The following is a 27021-nucleotide window of genomic DNA, read 5'->3' as shown; positions in this document are numbered from 1 at the left end:
CTGTCCCTGTTCTGTCCTTCCCTCCTCCCCAGTCAAATAGAAAGTGAGTGGGCTACCAATGGAGATGAACCCAGAATTTAAGGAGGCAGTACATTGGTGTGTGCGTCTTTAAAACAAAACTAAAGTCTAATAACACTTCATTTATCTAGAAGTCACTTATTTGTATATTTGTTTACTGTCTTTCTCCCTCACGAGAAATTCACGACACAGAGGCTATGTCCCCGGTGAGCACAGTAAGTGTTCAATAAACACTTGCTGAACAGATGAATGAGTACTTTACAATGCTCTGGCCGTGACTCTGAACCACACACTTCTAACAGTTTGATTATTTGTTTCTAAGCTCACAACATATTTAGAATAAAGTAGAAAAGGGAAAGGACAGCTAGAGGCAGCACAGTGACAAGAGAGGTGACAGCTGACATCCTGGTACTAAGGGAAGAAAGGCACCTGCAAGAAGAGATAAGGTAAAAGTATAGAATACAACCTCGACAGAAAGCAATTTGGCAACATCCATCAAACTCACAGGTGTACACACACCTACATCTAGGAAGTTACCTACAGATAGTCTCACTCGTGAATGAAAAACTTACATTCAAAATGATGTATAAAGTTATTCACTGAATCACTGTCTGTAATAGAAAGACTAGAAAAACCTTAATGTCCATCAAAACAAGGAAAAGTTGGATAAACTGGGGTGTGTGTGTGTGTGTGTGTGTGTGTGTGTGTGTGTGTGTGTGTTAAATTCATGATGTAATATGGAATGGCTGGGGGCTTCCCTGGTGGCGCAGTGGTTGAGAGTCCGCCTGCCAATGCAGGGGACACGGGTTCGAGCCCTGGTCCGGGAAGATCCCACATGCCGCAGAGCAACTAAGCCCGCGTGCCGCACAACTGCTGAGGCCCGCGAGCCTAGAGCCCGTGCTCCGCAACAGGAGAGGCCACCACAGTGGGAGGCCCGCCACCGCAGCGAGGAGTGGCCCCCGCTCGTTGCAACCGGAGAAAAGCCTGCGCGCAGCAACGAAGACCCAAAGCAGCCAAAAATAAATACATAAAATACAATAAAATAAATTTTAAAAAATATATATATGGAATGGCTGTTTAAAAAAGCCCAAGGAAGAGTTTTATGATCTGAATGGAATATTTTCTAAGAGCAGCATGTATACTGTATTGCCAATTGACATTTCTGTGTAAAACACATGTATGTAAAATATTTCTGGAAGGAGTAATTTGGTTGCCTGTGGGTGAGAGGAAGAGGAGGGAGGGAGATTATCTATGTGTACATGTCCTTTGTATTTTTAAACCTCGAAATGTGAAAGTATATTATATTCAAAAAAAGAAGAATAAAAGTATAGCGGTACAAGGCAATTTCCTTACAGAAAAAAATAGCCTCCCATACCATATTAAACCACATTGAAGTTATTGATCACGAGATAGAACACTCATATTTATAATTATAATTCTGAGGCATTAAAAAAAGGTTAATTTCTAGTACATATTTTCTGAAGTAGGAAACTGTCACGGAGCTACGTGACAGTTAAAATTTATAAACTAATAAAAATAATGTAATCAGATTACTGAAAGTTTGGAGAATAAAGATTACTAGAGAAAAAAAAATCACCCATAATCTTACCACAGTAACATAACCACTGATTGCTTTGGTAGAATGTTTTCCTTCCAGTATTTTTTCCCATCATCTATTATGAAAAATCATGGCAAAAGTTTTAATAAGATCAATTCCAACCATAATACTTCTTGGTCTTATTAAAACAGGCACTGTGGGCTAACGGAGAAGGAATCAGGAAATCTTAACTGTAATTACAATTTGTTCTCAAAATCTCCAAATGACTCTGAACAAGTGGTTTTTCCCATCAGCGAGCTACTCTCCAGCTCTGCAAGGGCAATAGAGCTTGCCTTGAATGCCTCTCAAGATGAAGAGATAGGAAATGGCTTATGTAACATGGAAAACCCCTAGCTAAATGGAATGTGAATATTCAGGCTAGGATACAAAAATATTTTTTAAAAGCACAATTTAGGAAGAGTTCAGGCTAAGTTTGTGCTCCTTACCACCTCTTTGTCATGCTTGATATTTTTGAATTGGGGGGGGTGGTGGTAGAGGGAAAGTCATCTTCAAAGAGAATTTCATTAGAAAATGGCTATAAAATTGGAGGATAGGGTTTAGCTGCTAGGTAATCCTGGGGCTCAATTCAATCTGCAGGATGTACACTGGAAAACAGATGAAATCCTGCTTTAAAAGTAATTAGGATTATTATTACTCTGGAGGGCAGACAAGGAAACGCTTAAGATGACAGATTTCATTCTGCTCTGCAAAACCATTTTCTCACTCTTTAAATGGATATTCAAGCCAGTCACGTACTTGCAATTAAGGAGAGCAGGCAGATCTAACAGAACAATGTCTGGTCTTGGAAACTGATAGGTCTGAATTGATCCTCACAATTAGGAACATTAAGTTAAATCCTGGCATCTGAGCAAAGACAGACAGACACTGGACTAAATGGAATATAGTTACTTAATGCCAGTGAGAGATGATCCAGATAAAATTGACCAGCTCTGTTCTTGCTTTAAAATCTTCCCTGGTCCGCTGAGATCCAGGGAGGGAATGGTCTGACAAAGGACATTTTCCTCATGGATGAAGTGAGGGTACCTAATATCCTTATTACTTACTTATCCTCTCAAAATCAAACCTTGTCACTTGAATGACCACCACCACAAAAATATCTGCTTTATAGAAAGACTACAAGCAGTAGTGATGGCTAGATTGATGGTTTGAGTGGCCTTCAGCCATCACTACAAACAGACCTGACTCTCCTCCATTTCATGGCTTCATAAACCATTCCTGAGTTTTTCACTTTCCTCATTCAGTGCCACCTTTTCTGCTTTAGCTCCACTGATGGGCACATATTCTGTGGGCAGGTGCCACCAGCCTAAGCCCTCAACGATCACAGGGCTGGGGCTGCCTCACTCACTTGCTCTCTACACACCTCTCAGCTGTCAAAGCCCTGCTCCAAATAGATTAATCTAAACTGTTCAAACTCAGCTAGTGTCCTTTCCCTCTAAGTAAGTTTTTATCTAATACACACATGGCAAATATATTTATAGCCTATATTCAGAGTGTCAAGTACAAGATGCAGAGGAGAGAATGATAACTGTCTGGCTGAGGGGAAGGAAAAAATCAGGAAAGGAAATGAGGTCTAAGCTGGGTTTAGGATTTGAATGAGGGCAAGAGGAAGACAAGAGGTGTGACATAGCCTGGCGGGACTGGGCAATGGGAAGGAGAGCGATCTTCCTTAAGACACTCACGGGGGCGGGGAGGGAGTGGATAAAAGGGCTAGAAAGGCTGGGACTAGCGATCACAAACAGTCTTTTGTCGGGCTAAGAGATTTGGATTTATCTTATGTTCAGTCAGAGTAAAAGCTGGCATTAATTGAGCACTTATTACATTCCAGACACTGCACTAGGTGCTTTCTGCGAATTATTCATTTAAGCAAACAGCGACCTTGTGAAGTAGGTACTATCGCTGCTATTATCTCCATTCTAAATGTGGAGAAACAGAGACTAAAAGAGGGTATAACATTTACCCAAGGTGAGAATGGGACTTCTTGGGAATAATGTTGGGGCAAATTGGGACTTTTCTGAAATACTGTTGGGCAAGACCTGAAGGCAGGAAGCACGGTTGGGAGGCGGCTGAATTCTTTCCTGTGAGTGATGCTGAGGGTTGGGATTGTGTGGTGGGGCCGCGTGTGCAGTGGGGTGCAGGGCCTCAGAGCTCCCAGTCAGCTGTGGATTTCTGCGAACTGATTAGGCAGGGCCGGTGTGGCAGAGGGAAGAGGCCAGGATGTCTCCCAGCATGGGGGTGGGAATGGTGGCCACGTGCAGTGAGGGAGGGGTGGGAGACAGCTGGTGAGGGTGAGGAAGCCAGTTTGGGGCATACTGAGTTTGAGGCACCCACAGGACCAGCTTCACTATACAGTTCTGCTTACCTACTACGCACCAGAAACTGTGCTAAGGCAGGTCCCCAGCACCCAGGAAGCTCACCTTTAGTAAGAAGACAGATAAGCAGCCGGCTGGTATATAAATGTGAGGATCATGAAAATAATCACTTCATTCCATTCTTTAAGTACTTCCCACAGTCAGTCGAAGAGTGCTTTTCTTATATTATCCCAATTCACACAACTCTTTTAGGTAAATACATGAAGCGTAGTAAGAACAAATGCTTATGTGAACAAACACTATGTGCGCGAGGTACTTTGTTCGCATGCATGAACCCATCTAACCATCGGTAACCTTATGAGTTATTATTGTCCTCATTTTACAGATGAGGAGACTGAAACACAGAGAGACTAAACAACTTGTCCAGGTTAGACAGCTAGTAAATGACAAAGCTAAAATTTGAACCCAGGTAGTCTGGGTTCATTTTACAGATTACGAAATGGAGACTCACGGTAGTTCAAGTAATTTGCCCCAACCAATCAAGCACCTAATTAGAGGTGGAGGGAGGACTTGGACAAAGGCCTGGTGAACAACAAGCTCCTGCTGTTAACCCCTATAATAAGTGCAATTCTAGAAACCCACGCATGCGTGATGGTGGCACAGGGAGAAGCAGCACAGCACAAATGGGGAAGGTGGGGAGCATCAGAGCTTTCACCAAGGAGGACGTGCCTTTCTCAGCTCTGGAACAAACAGCTGGGATTCCCAAGATGGGTAAAAATATCTGGAGCACACATGGAAGGACGATCTCTAAACAAGAGAAAAGGCTCTTCTTCCCAACACAGGACTGGAAAGAGTAAGGATAGGTACAAATGTAGACAGATTTGTAGGTATTCGTATTCAAATCTCGTAGCTTCAATTTTCTCCTTGAAGTAGGAGGCAAGGTCATATGCTGAGAAGTACTGGGATGAGGCATCTTGAAGACAGTGAAGATGTGGATGATTATTGGGTAGAACAGGAGACAGAGCTGCCCAGGGATGTAGAAAAGGATCCAAGACAACTGGCCACTCACAATTGTCATGTTCATTTTAGACTTCAAAGATTACAGGTAGGTGACAGCTACAGGTTCCTTCCCTGCCTACCTTGCTCCCGAGTGACTTACAGTTACAATGAAAGGAAGTCTAAGACATCTATCAGCAAGGAGGTATAAAAACCATCATACAGCCTGTTTTTGTACGAAGCACCTTGCATGGAAGGTTCGTTCAAGGCAGATGTGATGATATTCTGGCAGAAGGATCAGGAAAGCTTCTAGTCCGATCAGATTAACAGAATTCTCTATTGGGTGGCAGGACCCAGGACCGGAAAAAAATCCTAAGCCTAGAGTACAACTCCAGTGGGGGTTAGATTCTTCGACTTGCCAAACTCGATTACCTCGTTTATGCAAGGGTGGAAATGCTGTGCAATGGAGCTAAGTGGTTCACGTGTCCTGAGGACTACTAGGTTGAAAACTACAGTTGAGATAAATGCTATCAGGCAGTTAAATCCACAGATCTCACTTTCAGTAGCAAAACCAGAGCTGGAGATAAATGTAGGAATCATCAGCATATGAGCCCAGGTAGTTAAAACCATAGAAGGGAGGGAAAAAACGCAATGGCTTCCCTGGTGGCACAGTGGTTAAGAATCCTCCTGCCAATGCAGGGAACATGGGTTCAATCCCTGGTCTGGGAAGATCCCACGTGCCGCGGAGCAACTAAGCCTGTGCGCCACAACTACTGAGCCTGCGCTCGAGAGCCCGCAAGCCACAACTACTGAGCCCACATGCCACAACTACTGAAACCCGTGCACCTATAGCCCATGCTCTGCAATAAGAGAAGCCACTGCAGTGAGAAGCCCGCGCACCTGCAACAAAGAGTAGCCCCCGCTCGCCGCAACTAGAGAAAGCCACGCGCAGCAATGAAGACCCAATGCAGCCAAAAGTAAATTAATTAAAAAAAAAAAAAAAAAAGAAAGTATAGAGTGGGAAAAGAGCATGAAGTTGTAGCTTTTATGAGACTACTTAATCAGGTCTGCCTCAAATTCTTATCTCATTATCTTTAGAATCCACATGACAACATGTAAATACCCAAATCCCTGTTATGAAGTGAACCCAGTTTCGGTACCTACCTTATACTTTGAAGTATCCCAGTTGTGGACTATGCGGGCCGGGATGAGAAAACTGTCGTCCGCGTGGCAGCTGCTGCAGTAATACCAGCCGCTGTAATTGCACACCTTGGCTCTCCCGTTGGAAAGGCCTATGCATCGCTGGCATCCTGTTCAGGGCAAAAGAAAGAGTCGGTGATTGTTGTACTTCTAACACCACAGAACGAAGTTACACAATCCTCAAGTGAAACAAAAGTCTACGATAGCAAAGAAATTGCAGAGAATATGTGTACAGACACGTCCCCTCTTTCCTAGCCTGGCAGCTCCCACCCCTTCGCCTCCTCGGGGATTGCTGACCCTGGTACTGTTTCTGGTCTCTTCTGATTCCACCTCTTCTGTGTATAGTGGCCAGAGACCAGTCTCTCTACAACAAACCCCCTTTCACCTCCTCGCTTCCTCCTCAGAAACCCTACCTCACCTGGCAGTTGGCTGGGGGCTTCTCATACAGGTTCTTACTTAACCCATGCAGCATCTCTATGAGGAAGATATTATGAGCTCTGTTTTACAGAGGAATAAACTAAGGTTTTAGTCGGGTTAAGCATTTTGTCTTGAGGTCACCCAGCCAGTAAGAGATGGCGTTTGGGTTTGGCTCTAAGCTTGTCTGATTCTAAAATGATCCTAAAACCTGATGTGTAGCCTTTCTTGGCTGACAAAAATCAATGAAAGGAATGTGTCCTTTGATTGGTCCCCATCTCTCCTTTCCAACTACCTACTCCTACTACTCTCCAATGGGAACAGAACCTCTTTGCTGCAGTTAGAGGACTCTCCTCACTGTTCCCCAAATAAATCTTGGCACGATTTATTTCTCCTTTCACAACGCCCTTTTCTCTGATCTCTACTTTGCCAAATCCTGCCCATCACTGACTGCCTGCAAGTGATTGCAAAGGCCCTTTTCATGTTCCAGGAAGGCCATGATTCTGTCAGTACTGTCCTGGTACTGTCAGGGGACCTAGTAATAATCATGGCCCTGCCAAAAAGAAGCCCTTATTTTCCTTTAGCTAGGAGGAACTACATTCTACTGACAACAGAAATTCTGTCATAATCAACCCAAACGACAACATTCAGAACAGATAATCAGGATTATACAAACAGCATCATTTTTCTGACATTTCTCATCCACTGCTTTTGTTTTAGAAATCTTCCCTCATGGCCCATTTCATGGCTGGGTACCAAGACCTGTATTGATCAAAGAAATCTCACATTAAGCCCATTTTGTAATATGGGTACAAAATAGATTACTCTTAATAATCATAGTAATAATAATATAACCAGTGTGGCAGCCCACTTCCATTAGAAGGAGCTCAAATATGTTTATTTAACAAACTGCCAGCCTAAGAAGATACTTATTCCCATGAATTCATGAATGAAAGCATCATAAAATTCCTAGAGCTTTCATTTCCATCACAAATAAAATGGTATCAGTCATCCAGCAGTTTCACAGGGTACCCTCCAGAAAGAGAATTAGATCCTATTGTTTTTAGATGCGAGAGGTATTGAAAGACAGACGGGGAGTAAATGTATCGGAATTGGAATTACGCTTCCAGAGCTTAATACCCTTTCTTCCTAGGATAGCTATTTCTTTACTGTTGAGTAGCAACAAAACCCTAACAAGCTCCTGTTTCTCAGATTGGCTGAGGATTGAGATATGTGTGAAGGATAAGGAAGAACCAAACCCACCTGCTGCTTCTGTGGGGCGTGGGAGGTGCTGTCACGATCTCTAGGCTATGAACACTGGAACGCCATGTGCTGCGCCCACTGACCGCGCTGCTTATGCAGCATGTAGTGCATGCGCCCCCTTAAACACTGTGCTTTCTGACGTGCTTGTACAACCCTGACCACACGACAAACTGCTCAGATGTATTTTTTAAACTTAGCACTTACCGTAGCGCTTTACATATGATAGACCAGCAATAAATGTTTATGTCGAAGAGACAATAAACTGAATATTATCTGGCACATAAACACCCTCATGCATATAAAGAGATTTTAATTTCCCAGAGCTATTCTGGAATTGATCCTCCTAACCTGGTCACCTGCCTCTTGAAAACAGCCTACTTTGGTGAATATCCCTGTGCAAATATGTTGCCCCTTCTAAGAATTACACATTAGACACGTTCATAGATGGACTGTGAAACAGAGTTGAGTAGAACTTGACACATTTTAGACACTGCGACACTGTTTCCAAAATTCAGTGGACAGTGAAACTGACTTAACACTGAAGTGACAATGAATAGAATTCAGTCTTCCCTAATGATTCAGAAAATGAGCGTGATCTTATAGAAATTCAGGATCATCATTACAGCTGAAACTCTCACCATAAAACACTGCAAAAATAAATTTAAGTTATTTTAGTTTTTTGCTTGTTTGCATTTTGGATATAATAAACAGCAAGCATTTGCTGAATGTTTATATATGCTTTAGTAGGTCCTACTGGGTTTATTATTCTGTAACTTTTAATGACTTTATTATAATCTCCTAGATGCAGCATATATAGGCAATATTAAAACACACAAATGTGCATTTTTTTTAACATCTTCATTGGAGTATAATTGCTTTACAATGGTGTGTTAGTTTCTGCTGTATAACAAAGTGAATCAGCTATACATATACATATATCCCTATATCTCCTCCCTCTTGCGTCTCCCTCCCCCCTCCCTATCCCACCCCCACAAATGTGCATTTTAAGAAAGCATATAGCCTACAAATGTGTATATCAACCGGGCACACAGGCCCAAAGCCTAACATGGTGAGGGTTCAACTAAACAGGCTAAACATCCTCACTACTTTGCACAGGTCTCCAGGCTCATAAAAGAGAGAAAGGCTGAGAGAACACGGCTAGGGTTCATGCGCATTTTATTTTATTATTATTTTTTTTTCACACTTAATTTTTTTTTATTCAGGTGCAGAACATTATCAATGTCTAACCTTCATTCTAGAGGGTAATTCAGAGAGGGGATGTCAGGAACCAACTATTCCCAAGGCCAACCCTGTCATGCAGTAACCTTTGGGCCACACCACCCCTGGAGCTTTAAATATACCTACCAAAAGGCTTCTGTGAGTGCATTTCTCACCACCACAATCAGAAAACACTAGAGATAGTACCCCAACAAGATGACGTCCATAGTTTAAAAAAAACAAAACCAAAACAAGCTCCAGAGTGAGATTACAAACCAGTCACATGAATGGTAGCCGGTTGTCAGTTGGCCGACCCCTGCTAGGTCTTAAGCGAAATCTGTCATTGGGGCCACCTCGCCCTGGCAAGATGGGGTTAGGTCCTGGAAGGGGGCCGATGGGGTCAAAACGTGGTCTGAGTGGAGGGAACTGTCTGGGTGTCTCCCCAGGCCCAGGGATGAGTGAAATCATTGGATCCCCAACATAAGGAAGGGTTAGTCTTTCATCATATTCACCACCAATAATTCCTGGAGGAAGGAGAGAACTGGGAGGAAAAGGCCTGGGGTGCAAGGGGTTGGGGTAGGATGGAATGGGGTGGGGTGACGATGGCAGGAACATCACATGCCGCCCTCTCTGAGCTTCTTTTCTTTGTTTGTGCCTCTTCTTGTACAGTTCTTTCCAATCTGTGCCTCGACCTCTGACAGTATTATCTCGAAAATCCCGCAGATATACACACCTCCACAGAAGTTGGTCATTTGAAGCAATACAGAGGTCATGACAAACTGCAGACAAAGACAGGACAGAACGAACAACCAAAAGTCAGAAGATCCGCAGTTTCAGCTCCAATGGGAGGACTACCAACCCAAATACATCTGGTAGGTTCAGTGCTTGTCGGGTAAAAGCCAGAAGAGGATACACCAGCTGGTCCTTGAAGAGGCGAGAGAGCTTCTGAAGATCTTTGTATGACTTGGCTACATTTTCCCCTGATTCCTGTTTGCAAATAAAAGATTCTGGCAGCAGCTGCAGTCTTTTCACACTTCTAATCTCATTGTTGATTTTTAGTGTAGCATTTATGACGATGAGGTTTCCCAAAGGCACACAGGTGACAGCAGCAGAGCCACCCTCGCAGAGAGGATGTGTGTACTGCAGCTTATACACGCCCCCCGACCTCCAGTTCTCCAGCGTGGACACAGCTTTGGCTTCAGTCCCCTGAGGTATGTAACCCGACGCCAACACGAGAAGATGTATGGATACTATCAGGGCATCACTGGGGTTAGAACAGTCAGCTGACTGATACAGGGTCTCTAATGAATGTGGCACTTGCCCTTCCACCGATTCGCTGCAGAGCATTGGTTCTGAGGGATAGAAACCTGTGCCCTCTTCCATATCCACAACATCTGGAATTGACTCAGCTTCAAAATTTTGACTAGGCCCTGACCTACTGCCATCATTCCAGACATCAGATTGGGCTGCCTGTCCTTGGAATGAATCACGCAGTTGTTCATCCTGCATGCTGGACTGACTGGAGCTGGCGGCCAAAGAGGGTTGGTCATTATTCTGGAGCGAGGAATGCTCTGAATCTGTGGATGAAGGTAAGTTAGGTGCTGCAAAGGCATCTTCAAGAATCAAACATATCAAGTCCCCAGAAACAATCCCATATGAAGCCAAGGTCTCTTCATCTCCAGTGAGGGCATCCTTGTTGTTCAATGTAATTGCAAACCGGGTATCAGAACCTGGAGGGGATCGGAGCCCCCGAGACGCCAGGCCATGACCTCCGGGAGCCAGGAAGCCGCAAGCTGCAGCCCCAGCGCCCACTCGCCGCCCGGCCTGCGCGTCGCAGTCCAGGAGCGCGGGCCCCCCGATGCCCCGCTCGCCGCCCGGCCTCTCATGCCCATTTTAGTTGAGACAGAAGCAGCAGCACATAAACGCATATGTCTAGTCCTTGGTGTCTTTACCTTTATAACTTATTTAGGACCATGCTCTCCTACTCTTGATGCCGAAATCGCCCTACGAAACTGAATAAAAGGAAAACCTCATTCAAAACGGAGGCAGGAAGCCCTGAAAGGGGAGGTCTCAGGCACATTCCACGTGTGGCAGCTTCCTTTACACAGCCTAGCACGAAGAAGGAAGATTTTCTCCTCGCCCAGCAACAACCCAGCCAATGAGAAGCCACCACAGCCCTGAATACTCACAGGCCTCCAATGAACTTTCCTTCAAAAGAGCTCCTTCCAACTTCCCCTTTCCTCTCTAATAGAACTACTCCTCTCCTTTGTTCTCCGCACCTGCCTGTGGTTCACAGCAGTTTGCATGTCCCGAATTGCAATTCTTCTGATATTCCCAAATAAACTTGATTTTGCTCACTAAACCTTTTTTTGTTTTAAAGCTTGATAGCTCCTAATGACCCAGAAGGTTTCAACCTATCCCCATTCTTAGGAGTGTTTTGGATACATGGTGTAGAGACAAGCACAAGCCTAGAGTCAGGAAGCTTGCTCTTTCCTAGGGAACATGGTGAGCCTGACCCATCAAACTCTCTAGGCCTGCTTTCCTCACCTCAAAATAAAGGAGTTAGCCTAAATCAGTGGTTTGCCAAATTCAGTGAGCATCAGAATTTTCTGGAGACGTTTGTGAAAAATGTAGCCCTCCCCCACCTCCAACCTGGGCCCAGAGATTTTGATTCTGTAAACCTGGGGTAGGGCCCAGGAACCTGCATTTCTACCCATCCAACCACCACCAGGTACTGTGGTGGGTAAAAGCTGGGGATTGTTCCCTGATTTCTAGGTGACTCCAAAGGTCCCTCCAAGCTCTAAAATTCTCATTCTATTTAAGTAAAGTGCAGCGGGTGGGCAGACTGCTAAGTGAAAAGTTCATAACTCGTCACACAGTTTAATTTCTAGGCTTCCAAAATCAACACTTCAAGTTCTTAGTCAATTTCCAAAAAATTTACTATGTAGAAACAACAGTTCATTTTACCAGCATTTTTTCCAGAGCATTCACTGTCCCCACTGAGAAGCATCTTATTTGACTTAGAAAGAATTAAAACTTTTAATCTCCAAATCCAATGCATTTGTCATTGAAAGAACATAGAATGGTCAGGAAAGAAGATTAGAGGCCAGTCAGTGGCCTGGTGTAGATTCATTTTCTAAAAAACAACACATACCATTTATTTGAAGAAGGAGACACCCGTTCTTTCAATTAACTGCAAGATTTCTCTCTTTAATATCCTACTAGCAAATCATAGACTAAAACTGTCTGAAACAATTCCCCATAAAGATACACAACCTGGGATTTTACTTAATCACTGTGAGGTTTTCAACCCGAGGGGGAAAAGTGTGTTTTCTTAATAATGACCGTTAGAAAAACACATTTTTTGGAGGAGGCCAAAGCTGGATTCTGACAAGTGACATTATGAGGAGAAAAACAGAGCTGCAAAGCAGAGACAAAAAATAATTAATTGAAATAACTAATTAGAACTTATTTACATATTATATTTTCATGTACTTTCAAACAGACTTTTCAACAATGTTTCTAAATTAAAAGGCATTTGTAGTAGGGAACACTCCACATGTAGGATCAAAGCAAAAACATTCCTCTCGGTCTCTTTTTGAAACTTTTCAGAGAGTGTATTCAATTCATAGGAACAAAAAACTATCTCACAAGAGAACCCACTGGCCTTTTTTTTTTTTTTTTTTTTATTGCTTCCCACCCCACTTCAAATCTTTAATGAACACACGCTCTGAAGAGCTTAGCTTCCCTTCTGATATACTTTGGGAAACAAATGTCACCATTTAACCAAAATCCTATTTGCTGCTTGTACAGTCCATTTCCCAAGGGGCCTTTCACTATAGACACCCAAAAGAATCTGTTGCTGGGGGTTGAAGCAGAAATGTTGGCATAATTCTCGACAAGGGTACAGTCTTTCTTCTAACGAGGGTACCTAGTTAGCTCAATTGGCTGCAATGAGATGTTACTGAAGCTGAGATCTTGAGGAGAAGCCAACCACCTCTCTCTACTTCCTGGCTCCCAACGACAGCCCTCCTCCCCACCACCCGCCAGCAGGTGGAAAATTCATGGGCACAACAGAAAAGTAACAAGAGCTGTGTCTGCGTCCAGGTGATTCTCTCTCACTAGGGAAAGAACGCATCCAATGCTTCCTAAGTGTGGCCAGCCACGCTACCCCCTCCACCTCATTTGGTAAGGGAAATCCAGGACTTTGTATTTGGAAGGAAGAAATGATCTAAGAAGAGAACAGGGGCAAATAGAGAGAAGAGAAGGTGCCTTTCTAAAAGAGAGGAAAGAAGAGAAAGAGAGAGAGAGGAAAGAAGAGAAAGAGAGTGAGAGGACAAATTTTCATTTGCTCTGTTAAAATAGACAAAATAAAACTGGCAAATTTCAATCCCTCTTCTACTGTGCACGCTGGGTAAGGAGCAACGGCCATGGGAGGGGAAGGGGACGGCCCTGTCCCTGCCTCCCCCCTCCCACCCAGTGTTCTGGTGGGAGACAGTGAGCTGTGGGGAGCGCTGGGCAAATGTTGACTGAAGGCCTGGAGCCTGATCATGTGCCCAGGGGATCAGATGTTCCAAGATGAAGGAAAATGGAAATGGGGATTTCAATGACTTCTTGTTTTACAAGAATTAGGGGGGAAAGTCATAAAGAACTTAGCTTTCCTAGCTTACAGTCTATAACTATTGGCTCATTAAGTAAATGTTGAGTAAGTACTTTTTAAAATAAGGCGTCAGATGTTAAAAAATAAAATAAAATAAAATAAGGTGTCACATTGGGTATACAGCAGAAAATTCTGTTTAATGAGCCTAAGATTAGCACAAAGCTGGGCACGGTGTTTAAACAAAGGATTGTTGGACACAGGGCAGAAGGAATTTTTGCAAGGTAGCTTTGGTATCCACTAAGGGAAGTTGAAGCAAAGCAAACCTGGGCCCCAGACTTGCATCCTCCTCTATAGGAGGGGAAGGAGCTGGCAGGTGAGACTGATCACACGTGTGTTCACAAGTTAACACAGGTGGAACCGAGGCTACATAGTTCTACATAATTGTAACAGGAAGAGGGCAAGGGTGAGGGACACTGAGAAACACCTACTTAGAAATAAGTGATGCAAAACTTTCTCCTGTCTCAAGCATCCAAGTTACTCTACATCTTTGGGACCAGGTGGTGACCCATAAAGTAGGAGATATCTACTTAGTCATAAAATCAATTAAGACATGAAGTATTTGACATTTTAATTTTTTAATTTTTAATTTTTTTTATAATTATTTTTGGCTGCGTTGGGTCTTCATTGCTGTGCGCGGGCTTTCTCTAGTTGTGGCGAGCAGGGGCTACTCTTCGTTGCAGTGCTTGGGCTTCTCATTGTGGTGGCTTCTCGTTGCGGAGCATGGGCTCTAGGCATGTGGGCTTCAGTAGTTGCGGCACGCGGGCTCAGTAGTTGTAGCTAGTGGGCTCTAGAGCGCAGGCTCAGTAGTTGTGGCGCACGGGCTTAGTTGCTCTGCGGCACGTGGGATCTTCCCGGACCAGGGATGGAACCCGTGTCCCCTGCATTGGCAGGCGGATTCTTAACCACTGCGCCACCAGGGAAGTCCCAGACATTAAGTATTTGGATTGGAGAATCGGCACATGAAAACAAATGCCTCTGAGTATGCGTTTTGTCTGTTATAAGGAAAATAGTATCCACAAGCATCTCAAATGGAACTAAAGGAAGAAAACAGGAAATCAAGAAAAATCAATTGTGTTCTACCTCTAATTGCTCATGTGACTAGTATGGCACACTGCTGATGGTCTCTTTGGCATATGGTCTCAACTTTGGAGAGCAATACTTCAAAATTATTTTCTCTATAAGGTTTTAAGTCCTCTGGTAGGGAATTCTCTTCCCAGGGGGTGAAAACTTCAAGTTTGGGAGGGAATACACATACTCAAATACAATCCTAAAATGTACTGACTGGTTGCTTCCAAAGCTATACTGAAATTCATTTCTGTTCATCAGAAAAGAATTTTCTTCTGGTGGGCTTCATTTTACGTTTGTCTATAAATGACTTTCAGGGCAGTGAGAGATTGTAAAGAGAAATTGTCTCTCATTGTTGATCAAAAGTTAGACTCAAAAAGTTGGGCTACACAGTCAGATGGCTGACACGTTAAAAAGTATAAGTAACACTCGGAAGGAAACTGTTCCTACTGTGGCTGACACACATTTAGGATAATTTAACGTGGCACTTGTAGAATGGACCGTAGCTGTTGCTAGGACAGCTATGTCCTTAAGAACATAAGTAAATAACTCCTCTGAAGTTATGGATGTAACTAATTAAGGAATTTTCGTTTCATTACAGCAAGATGGCAAATGTTAGGCTTGTAAAGTATGAGCACTGCGCCTGGACACAGTGATTATTCAGTGGCACATTATATCTAGAGAGACAGACAGAGGCAACTGAGACCAACAGACATCAACTGTCCAAGACAGAGGTCATCTACAAGTATAATCACGTATTGCTTGACTATACTTGCAGGACTACGGCAACCAAAGAAAGATCTTTAAAAAAACCTAATCTGAACACTAATTGGTTTAAAATTTGAAAGTATTCTACAAGCTGTTAGTTGAGGGTTTTTTTTACCCCCCACAATGAATATTTAAATTGCTAAGTCAGTTTCGATTTGCATGTTGTATTAACAGAGCTAGAGGCGCTATGTTTAAGTAAGAAATGAAGAGAAAAATCATGTCAGGTAATCACTGCTGACTGAAAATACAGGCAGCACACTGGTGGTCTCACAGATCTGTCTCATTTTGACAATGTCTGGATGGAACAGACGCAGGGACACCCCTTCTTCCTGTCTCTGACCACTCTCCAACCTCCTTTCTAGTCGCGACCCTTGGGACCCTCGCCATCCTCTGTCTCCGGGACCAGCCGACACCGTTTTTTGTGGTTAGCTCCTTAATCCCAACCAGATTCGTCAGAATTATTCCAGCGAGGTAGAGGCCGCTGTCAACTGACTGGTCAGCCATCTGCGGGCCTCCTGCACCCACCTCTCTTTGAGCCTCTAGTTCCACTGCGACGCTGTGGCTCTGGAGGTGTAAGCCACTTCTGTGAATTGGCTCAGGAGAAGCACGAGGGCACTGAGCGTCTCTTCAAGATGCAAAATTAGTGTGGCGGCTGCACCCTCCTCCAGAACATGCAGAAGCCCTCCCAAGAGGAGTGGAGTGAAACCCTGGAGAAGACCCTGAACTAGGCCCTGTGGGATCTGCGGGCCCTGGGTTCTGCTGGCACAGGCCTCCATCACTGTGACATCTGGAGAGCCACTTCCTAGATGAGGAGGTGAAACTCATCAAGGAGATGCACTGCACGTGACTAACCTCCGCAGGCAGGACTGGGTGAGCATCCCTTAGAAGGCTCACCCTGCAACAGGACTAGGAGCCTCCAGAGCCCAGTGGACTTTGAAGGACCCCTCTGCATGCCCCTGGTGTCAGAACTTCTGCCCCCTGCAGCCACTAGGCAGTTTTTTTAACCACCCTGGAGCCCTCTCCCGAGCTGTGGACCAAATGGAAACAATAAAGCTTCTGCAGCAAAAGAAAAAAAGAAAAAAAAATAGAAACTAAAGACTTTCTGCTCTTGCTACACTCTATAATGTTTATTTGTTTAATTTCATGGTATGTTGTTATTAAGATTATAAATCGTATGAAACAAATGAATAAATACCAAGTAGACTCCAACTCAAGTTGAGAAGTGTCAAGATTTATTGGTCTTTCAGGTAAACAATGATTGAGAACCTAGAGTCAATATTTAGTCAAAATTTATCTTGAAAGGCAGTAAATCTTGATTTTTGCTAAGGCAAGTAAGTAAATATGTGCACTGTTTGAGAGATTCTGACTGCTTTTCTATCTACTAAATAGCTACAGCGAGTTATAATGATCTGTGACACGGATTTTCATTTCCAAAGAAATGTTTTGAATTGTTGAGTTACTTTTAATTTTTCTTATGATAAGATGCTTCAATACCAGTATTTAGAGTAGTGTAAGATAAGTTTAATAAGAAATGTTATAAATTCCATATCTAGTATATTTAAATCAGTCTAAATTTAGTATTTTTTTCATACTTGTTTTCCTCTTAGGGTTTCTCATTAACTTCTATGCCTGGCTGTTCTTTTCCTAAGGACTTTCAAGAAAATGGTAAGAAATTTAAAATGGAAATAATACATAAATAGGAAAATGGATAAACAAATACTAACATAGTGCTTACTATATGCCAGGTTCTGTTATAAGCACTTTACATACACACACACACACACACACACACATTCATTTAATTCTCTTATCATTCTGTGAGGTAGGTATTATCCCCATTTTACAGATGAAGAAACTGAGACAGAGGGTGATACAGTAATTCTGTCCACGGTTGTACATCTAGTGAAAAAGGTAGGACCTAGATGAAACACCTGATATGGCACTTTATGAGGAACAACAATGAACTATATAGGTGAATTTCCACGTAGCTATCTCCATACGGAAGATATCACATAAATTGTCTCCTTGTGGATGACAATATGACAAGCACAGAAAATATGAATCAATTATACACAAGAACACAATTTAGTTCATCAATGCATTCAGCCTTGGACCTCACAAGCATCAGCATCTCCTCTGCATATGAAGGGTGAAGGGGGGCAAGAATACAAATCTGTAAGGTGGCAAGTAGAAGACAGTAAGAGATGAGCAAAGGAGGAAGCAGTCGCTCTAATTGTAGAGATCGAGGAAGGCTGTGTAGACATAGGGGCATTTGAGCTGGGCCTTGAAGAAAAAAAGAGATTTTGGAAAAGGAAGGCTCAAGTCAGAAAAATGGAAGCTCATTTGGAAAACATTGACTATTCTAGTTGTCTGAAGCTCACTGTAACTAGAGGGGTGTCGGGAAAAGAGCTTGGAATGGTAAACTGAACATAAGACTCCCGAATGCTCAGGGCAGAAGTCCTTATTAATCAATACGGGATGAGTATTAACGAGTAAGATACAGGAACAGCTAGAGTTGTTAGAAGCAGAACAGCAATCTGCGCTTTGGAAAGATTAATTGGCAAGAAAACACTGGGAGGGGAGAGAACCAGTCGATAAGTTACTGCCCTGGCCTGAGCTTGGGTAGGCAGTGGGCTTGGGAGCAGGTAGGGGGAAAAAGAAGGCGATACTGGAAGATAAAGTGCAAACGATTTGGTAGGCGATTCATGGGGAGAGCATGGCAAGGGGATTGTCAAAGAGGCCCATGACATTTTGAGCCTGTGACCGTTATATGAGAAATCTATCAGTCAGAAGGGGCGGGTGGTTTAAATGAGAAAATACTGTTTGAAGCATTAAATTAAAAAAAAATAGTTCAAAAAATTTGAACTGGCAGATCAATTGACGCCTAAAACTCAGCCGGTTGAGAATAATTCCCCTTTATTGTACAAATCAATTTGAATTCAATCTTCTGTTACTTGTGACTGAAAGCATCTGATATATTTATACTGAATGTTGGTCGGTGAGAGTTCTATTACTATAACCTAGTACTTTTACTTAAACCTACCCATTAAGAGGCTGAGGTCTCATTACAAACCATTAGATGGTACGAAATAATCAACATGCATTTCAGTAGAAGACACTTACTACTTTATAAAGAAGTGAGGAAGAGGAGACATAGTTGGTTGCCCTTGTTTCTTGGTAGCACAGTGGTTCTCAACCAGGGGAGATGTTTGTCCCAACAGGGGACATTTGTAATTTGGGACATGTTTGGTTGCCACAAAAGGGTGAGTGGGGGTAGCTACTGGCACCTAATGGATGCAGGCCAGGGATGTTGCTAAACATCCCTCAATGCACAGGACAGCCTCCCACAACAAAGGATTATCTGGCCCCAAATGTCAATAGTGCCACTGTTGAGAAACCCTGCAACAGCACAAAGACAAGAGGGCAAGATAAAAGGTCCGTGTACTGACCCTACTTAGTCACTTTTCTCTGCAAGCGATGGATATACCATCTATTATGAGGAGGAAAAGCCCTTTCACCAGCTCTGCTTTCTTATCTAAAGAAAATGATTCATGCTGCTAGGTTAGTTTAGACAAAAGAGGTGCCTCCAAAGAGAGGCCTTGTCCACACTGCACCACCATCTACTAGACTACCTGCGAGTAACATCTGCTCCAAGCCTGGGGCTCTTCTCTTCATAAATTAATCCTTCTGGTGAAACACTTGCTACCAATAACCCTTACTTGAAAAACAATGGCAGAAACAGAAGGGGCCAAACTAAGCTGATTATTTTAGACATGCAGGCTGCCGGTGGTGGAATAATGCTCCTGTGTCACAGCTTACACACCCTCCCCCTTCAGTTCTATCTTAAACATGGAAGTACCAGGATTCCATCTGGCACCCCTGCAATCCTAGACAGAAAAGGGAGGTCAACCTCACCACCCTCAACATTAACAAAGCGAATGTTGGGCTGAGCAACTTGGAACTTACATGTTGAAAGCTTTGGAGGAAGACATCTTCTTAAGTAAACTGTCTTACTGGAATGTTCCTCTGAACCATATTAGAGCCTGAGGCAAAAGGAAAAATCCATCATACTGATCCTATCTCTATTAAAGATTTTTTACTTGTTCATCATGGATTTTTTGGGGATTAATTTTGATTTTTAAATAATATTACATTAAAATAATATTTATCTTGGTTACTGAGGGTTTAGTTTTGTTTCTGTTTTTTTTTTTTGGCATTCCCTTAAATTCTGTGCCCCAAACAAGCGCCTCACTCCCCTCACCCTAATCTCAGCCCTGCTCTGAACCCTTTTTCCTCACATAGGATCCATCGTGTGTCCCAATTATGTTCTTTCTACAGTGATTTCCCTTGGTATTTAACATTATATTAAACCACCACTAACTCTTTTCGTGATTCCCCAGTTGCACCTCTATTATGATTGCTTTGAAAGGTCAATAACCTCTTATTGGCTTGGAAGTTCAGATTATCTTTTTGATTTACTTGAAAAGCACCTGCCTTTCCTTTCTGTTCTGGACCTTACGTTTCCTTCCAGTGTGTATACAGACGGCTCCACGTACATCAGCCTCGTCTGGACTGTAGCTTCTGTCACACACACTGTCTCACCAGGGTCCCCTCTGACTTCTCTTCCACGTTACTCTCCATTCTCAATGCTTGTTTGTCTCTCCTTATTTTGTGAGAGTCTCATCTCTTTGAACTTTACAGTATCTTTAAAACACAACCTTTCCTCTTCTTTGCTGAAACCTCCGAAGAAACCCTGACAGCATCTCTTAGAGTAATTTCTACTTGAGCTATTTTAGTAATGACAACAATTTGATAAAATTAAAGTCAGGAGAGTGGATCCGAATAGTACTAGGAACGGCCTCAAAGTAAAAAAAAAAATCACTTTCATCAGCTTCCTTTAAGTCCGCGCTGAATTCCGGCATTTTCACCCCACACCAAATCCTTTATGTTCTAGAAGATTTAGGCACTGCCTTGGTCTACTTTCTTTACCTACTCTTCCCCTTATGCCTTCTTTGGCCTGCTTTCCAACTTTTCCTGTCTCTCTAAAAACACAGGTTTGCAACCGCCACCAAGGCTGATCTTTTAACCATATGTTTCATACTTGAAGAAGACAGGTTGCTTGTGTCAGGATATTTAGAGCTGGTAGGCAAGACACAAAGAAACACCTACAACTCAGAAGCAACCACAGACAGTACATAAATGAATGAGTGCGGCTGTGTGCCAATAAAACTTTTATTTATGGACACTGGAAAAAAAAAAAAAAGCACACAACACCTTCAAGTAGGAAACGTCTGTTCCCTGGTCTTCAAGTGCCATTTGAGCGGAACTTCCTAGAGTAATATTCCCAGCTTCTTTCCCCATTGCTTATCCAGCGCTCCTCACAGATAAAAAAATGAGGTATCTGACCAGGGAGTTTAGAAGAAGGACCTTGGCACGTCAGCTGGCCTGCAGGGAGCAGTTTTTCTGTCTGCTATGGCAAGAGGACATGGCCTTAGGGACTCCAGTTGTGACCACATGAATAAGTCTATCTAATTTAAGGGTCCATTATATAATATTACATGTGATCTATGAGCGATGCATGCGATATCTTGATCCCCATCCTCCTGACCCCTAGAAGCAGAATGAAGAAGCATGACTTATTAACCCTGTAAAGCCTCTATACGGATGACGGCTCAGACAGGCAGGATCCAATGATGGGAGTGGGCAGGAAAGAGGGAGGTAATCAGGAAACCAGAGCATGCCTGTTGGTGGGTGAAGATCATTAAGAAGAGGGTCATACAGGACAGCTGGGCTCAAGGGGTAGCCAGGAAATCCCCCACATTATTGGACACCTTTTACTCAGTTAAAATTCTTCATCCTAACAGCAGATGAGAAATATCATTTTCCTAAAGGTTTCCCATCCATTTTTAGGTCACAACAAGACCTCTCTTCATCCAAGAGAGAACCTCCCCCCCCCCATGTTTTCTGGGGGGTAAAATGCAGTGATATATAATATTTGGCACTTTGGGTGCAACTGACATTTTGTAACATTTGAATTGTACATAGTCAAGACAGTTTCATCGTCCCTCAAGTTGTAGTGTCAAAGATGCTGACCTGCAAGGCTGTGAAAAGGCTAGCTTGAGGCTGTAAAATAAATCAGTAGCAGGGCTGTAAACAGAAGACCAGGCTCTTGTGCTCCTAATTTATTACTTATCCTACTGAGTCTGGATGCTTCCCAGCCACCAAATCATGTGTCTATTATTTTGTCTGGTCTCTAAAACTCTGGGGGTTGAGAAGAACATCTTTATTGGTAAAGGAAGAAAGAGACCAAGGCTTTCAAACTAAGTCTATCCTCTGTGTCAGAGGTATGGGCCTGGTGATTTAAGGGGGAAAGTGACTTTTAGCAAAGCTTTTGGTTCAGCCCCACATGATTTATTTACATTACTGAAAAAAATATGGACAAGACACAACCTTTGGTATACCAGGACAGACCTGGTTAGAATGATGATGACTATAGTTGATAATACTGTACTGTATACTTGAAAGTTGCTAAAAGAGTAGATGTTAAAAGTTCTCACCACCAAAAAAAAAAAAAAGAAAGAAAAAAGTAACTGTGAGGTGATGGATAGGTTAACTAACCTTTCTGTGGCAATCATTTCACAATATACACATATATCAGATCATCACATTGTACACCTTAACATTACACAATGTTACTTGTGAATTATGTCTCAATAAAGCTGGATTTAAAAAAGAATGTGATTTTTCACTCTTTGGAAACTGATACAAGCCTACATGTCTTTGGTTTTGGAACCCTAGCTCCCATGTCTAGAAGTTGTGTATAGCATAAACTAGATTATTTTCAGTTAAAGGTAATACATAAAATTAATTTTGTTGATCATTTTTATTTATAGCCATTTAAAAAGGAAACACTCTACTTTAAACCAAGATATGAGAGTGGTACCTGGGTGAGAGAGCAGGAATCACAAAGTCACTGGACATGTCCATCACCCCACCACCCTGAGCTGGGGCTCTGGGAGGGCTGTAGCCAGGCTGGGCAGCCCAAGGCCGGCCAGTTTCTTATCTGCTTCTGAAGCTGATCAGTTCCAGAGAGATCCAGGAAGATACCACCAGAAATCTCCCCTCCCCTGGCAGATGCAGTCAGTGCTGGAAGGCACCCACCAGTAGCTCACCAGAAATGAGGGAACAGGGTCAGTAGGCCATACCTTCCTCACTCTCTGAGGGGCAACCACAATGTCACATCCTCTTTTCATCCAAGTTCTATTTTTGCTGTGGAAATGGCCCACTCAATATCCTGAGCTGTTGTATCATAAAAAATTATCTGGTCTTTCTTCCTAGTTCCTGGCAGGGAGCTTCTAAAACCCTTGGAATTTCCTCAGTGACACAGGTATCTTTATTATTCACGAGCCCCTTGGATCACAGTTGAGTTAATGCTAATGAAGTAAGTCCTGGTGGACCACGAAATAGCTTCAGGATGGGGGGTGGTCACCAGAATGATCAACCACAGGATTAGAGACTTGGGACTACGAGCCTGCCTGACCTCTGGGGGAGGGAATGGGAGCTGGAGATTGAGTTCAATTCCAAAGTCAATGATTCAATCAGTCGTGCCTATATAATGAAACCCCAATAAAAACTCTGGACACTGAAGCTCTGTGGAACATCCTGGTTGATGAACACATTGGTGTGCTGAGGGGTAGATGCGCCCTGATTCCACGGGGAGAGGGCACGGAAGTTCTGTGTTTGGAGCCCTCCCAGACCTTGCCCTCTGAGTCTCTTCATTTGGCTGTTCCTTATTTGTATCCTTTCTAACAAAGCTGTAATAATACAGTCATTCCTTAGTATCCATGAGGTGTTGGTTCCAGGATCCCCCTGTGGATAACGAAATCCACAAATGTTCAAGTCCCTTATATAAAAGGGTGTAGTATTTGCATATAACCTACGCGCTGCCTCCCATATACTTTAAATCATCTCTAGATTACTTACAATCTCTAATAGAATGTAAATGCTATGCAAATAGTTGCTGATGCCCAGCAAATTCAAGCTTTGCTTTCTGAAACTCTTCTGGAGGTATTAGATCAGCATGATAACAGAGGGAACTAAAAAGGTCCTAAGTTAGTCTGAAGGGTTGGTTGGAGAGGGTGTTCTTGAGAAAGGAATATTTAAGTAGTGACCTGAAGAATGCATTGGGGGTAGTGGTGAGGGTGGCAAGATTCCAGGGAGAGGCAACTGCACATGGAGAGGCTCTGAGGCAAGTGGGAAGGAAGTGGTACATTTGAGGAACAGAGTGAAGTCAGTGTGGCTGGAACTCAGTGTGGGAGAGAGTGATAAGAGGGCAAGGGTTGAAGGTTAGGAGATGGGCAGAGGCCAAATCATGGGGGGGGGGGTCATTGTAAAAATGCTGGTCTTCATGTCAAAAGAAGCGGGAAGCCACTGAAAAATGGTAAAGAAAGGTCTACCAGGGTCAATCTGAATTTTAATAAGGTCATACTCACTGTAGTTAAGACAAGATTTAGAAAAGGTTAGAATGGAAGCAGGAAGCCTGGTTAGGAGGCCACTGTAGTCATCTATGTGAACGATGACCAGGCTGGGAGCAAAGAAAGTGAGGGAGGTAAAAGCTATTTTCAAAATTCAAATACTAAATATGCTTATCAAGTATAAAATAAAAACATATCATTAGGATGTCTTAAAAAAAGAAGCCAAAATGTGGGTCAAGGACTTGAGCTAATCACTTCCTTCATTTGTATTCACCACTGGGTAGAACCCTAAGAGAACATCATTGTAGTTTCCAGAATATAATGAGGCTATGGAACCCTAGGGCTTATCAGCAGGTTGATACTAAATGGTTAAAATGTTGAATATATGTAGAAGAAACAGTTAAAGGAAATGAGCTTATATAACCTAGAGAAAACTGAAATATGACTTGATCCATTCACTAAGAACATTCTATGGGCTAGGCTGGTGGTTTCTCAAACTGTGTATGTGTGCAAATCAACTGGAAAGTTTGTGAAATCTCTAGGCCTGATCCTAGAGATCTTGACTTCAACAGGTCTAGGAAAGGGTCCAACCAAGGCTCCCCACATCAAGCTCATGATTCACGATGCACATGGTGCTCCAACCACAGTCTGAGAGGTGCTGGGGTCCTGCCCTCAAAAAAGTGAGACACAGGGGCTTCCCTGGTGGCGCAGTGGTTGAGAATCCGCCTGCCAATGCAGGGGACACGGGTTCGAGCCCTGGTCTGGGAAGATCCCACATGCCGCGGAGCAACTAGGCCCATGAGCCACAACTGCTGAGCCTGCGCGTATGGAGCCTGTGCTCCGCGACAAAAGAGGCCACAATAGTGAGAGGCCCGCGCACCGCGATGAAGAGTGGCCCCCGCTTGCCGCAACTAGAGAAAGCCCTCACAGAAACGAAGACCCAACACAGCCAAAAATAAATAAATAAATAATTAATTAATTTAAAAAAAAAAAAAAAAGTGAGACACAAGTCATAGGCCCATGGGTCCAAGACAGTGGAGGTGGGTGTAGTCAAGCAAGAGGAATGCTCAAATTTACCTGGGGAATTAGAGTGGGGTTTGGGAAGAGTGGTCAAGGAAGGCTTGGAAATAAGTCTTTAAGGGTATAAAGGATTTTTCACACCTACAAGTCTTCAACAAAGCACAGTACAAAACTGTACCCAAACACTGGCTGTCACCCCTGATTTCAGGGCACAATGCTTTGCAGGCCTGCTCCACTTTTCATCTGAAACATGTAAAGGAGTTTCATGTTGTTTTTTATTAATATAATTTAATTAAAACATTTTCTATATTAGCGTATTTCAAGGTATAAAGTCTTGTCTACAGTCATATTTTCTTCTGCTAAAATGAACTTTAGTTTATCCCCATGCCTCAATTTCTGGGACTGTATGTGGCCCATGTCTGTTGAATGAATGAATGAATGACTAGATGAAAATATTAATGCAAGAAATAAGTTGGTATTAGGATATTACCAGATTTCCTTATCTAGGGATGTATTTTTAAAATGGCAAGTTTTTCACTTAAGTATGTTTCTACTTTTAGGCAGTATAATGGATTTTAGAAAACCTCTCCAGTAGTTCTTACTCTTAGGACTTCATGAAAAGCTTAGTTTTTCAAGGAACTTAGCTAGAAATTAAGAGAACCTACCCCAGTCTGTCCTAAAACCACACCAAGACCAATTTCCCTCCTAATGAAAGGTCAGTAAATAGAAACTTTTAACTCAACATAGAGTCCAATAGTATATTAACACTTACTTTAGAAGTTTAGCCGGAAATGAACACATGATGAGAACAATGTTAACCATAAAGGAAGCTACAAAAAGGGACAAGAACTTTCCAGACCAAAGTATAGCAACAAAGACTAGGAGAAATGAACAGCTTTTTAAAAAAAAAAAAAAAAAAAAAAAGATAGCACAGCTATGGCCTATGAAGTTCAGGAAGGTCTATCAAAAGATCCCTATCTTCTGAAATTCAAAATGATTTTATTCTTCTGAAACATATCAAAGACCAACATGTGACTTCTATGATGAGAATACCAGGAATAAATCAAAAAAGCAAATTTATATCCTATAAAATCAAACGGCCTACTTATATAAAGTGATCAAATCTCTCTGAATTTTAGGATGTGAAATAGTTCAAAACCCAAATTATATAACATTTTTCTTCTTCCGTAGTCATGGTACTATTTCAGTGTGTATTCACATTCTTCATATACATTTATTTTTATTTAAAATGAATTTCCTGGACCTAGAAACTTAGACTGCAAAAAAGTAATTTATCCAATGCCAAACATCAGAGTCAATAAAAAAAAAAAATTCTCATCTCCTGTCCTCTTAGTCAAGTGATATTTCTAATGTTTTAAATTGTCTTACCCACAGGAAAAAGGTATTACTTATTAAATGAGATTTAAATGGAGGACCACATTAATCTAATTTCCCCTAATCTTCTATAGATATTCAAAGAATCACAGAATGAGAAATAAAAAAGGGACCATACAGAGCAAAACCATCCCCTCTAAAATATCCCAGACAGATGGAAGTGTTGGAAGGAAACTCAAAGACCTTCATGTGCTATAGTTACTTATTTAATTGGCTTCCAATTTTCAAGTTCTGTGAGGACACATAGTGGGATTATCTTGTTCACTAAACATCAAGCATAGTGCTTAGAACATAGTAGAACTTCAATAAATATTTGCAGAAGGGCTGAATTAATAAATCTCTTCATCCTGCAGAGGAGAACACGTAGCTCAGACAAGTTAGGTGACTGGCCTTGAGGTTCTTCTGGTCTCATTGGCCAGGGCTCTTGCCACTCTACTCATTTTCACCCATGGCCATCAAACCCTCTTCAATAAGGGAAAATCCATTCTACTCTGGGCATTTCTGTTACTTTGATCCAGTGGAATTACCCAAAGTAAGCCTATTTTCTCTTCTAAATGGCAGCCTTCAAATAATGTGGAGACGACTTGTGTCCTCCCTATTCCA

At 42.5% G+C, this 27021-nt stretch overlaps 1 protein-coding gene and 1 pseudogene across 13 annotated transcripts in view; both read right to left on the bottom strand.

Moving 5' to 3' along the window:
- Positions 1-27021, bottom strand: part of PLEKHM3 (pleckstrin homology domain containing M3) — a 203709-nt gene that overhangs the window by 108639 nt on the left and 68049 nt on the right. For all 13 annotated transcript variants that reach the window (XM_068544574.1, XM_068544573.1, XM_068544572.1 and 10 more), the window contains one exon: positions 6106-6251. In XM_068544574.1, the coding sequence (XP_068400675.1) occupies positions 6106-6251 (146 nt within the window). The remainder of the gene's footprint in view (positions 1-6105; positions 6252-27021) is intronic.
- Positions 9316-10794, bottom strand: LOC137764771 (F-box only protein 7 pseudogene; annotated as a pseudogene).

The sequence above is a fragment of the Eschrichtius robustus genome, chromosome 5 (assembly GCF_028021215.1).
Source record: "Eschrichtius robustus isolate mEscRob2 chromosome 5, mEscRob2.pri, whole genome shotgun sequence".
Classification (NCBI taxonomy): Eukaryota; Metazoa; Chordata; class Mammalia; order Artiodactyla; family Eschrichtiidae; genus Eschrichtius; species Eschrichtius robustus.
The sequence above is the reverse complement of the archived record's forward strand: the minus strand, read 5'-3'. Positions and strand labels throughout refer to the sequence as shown.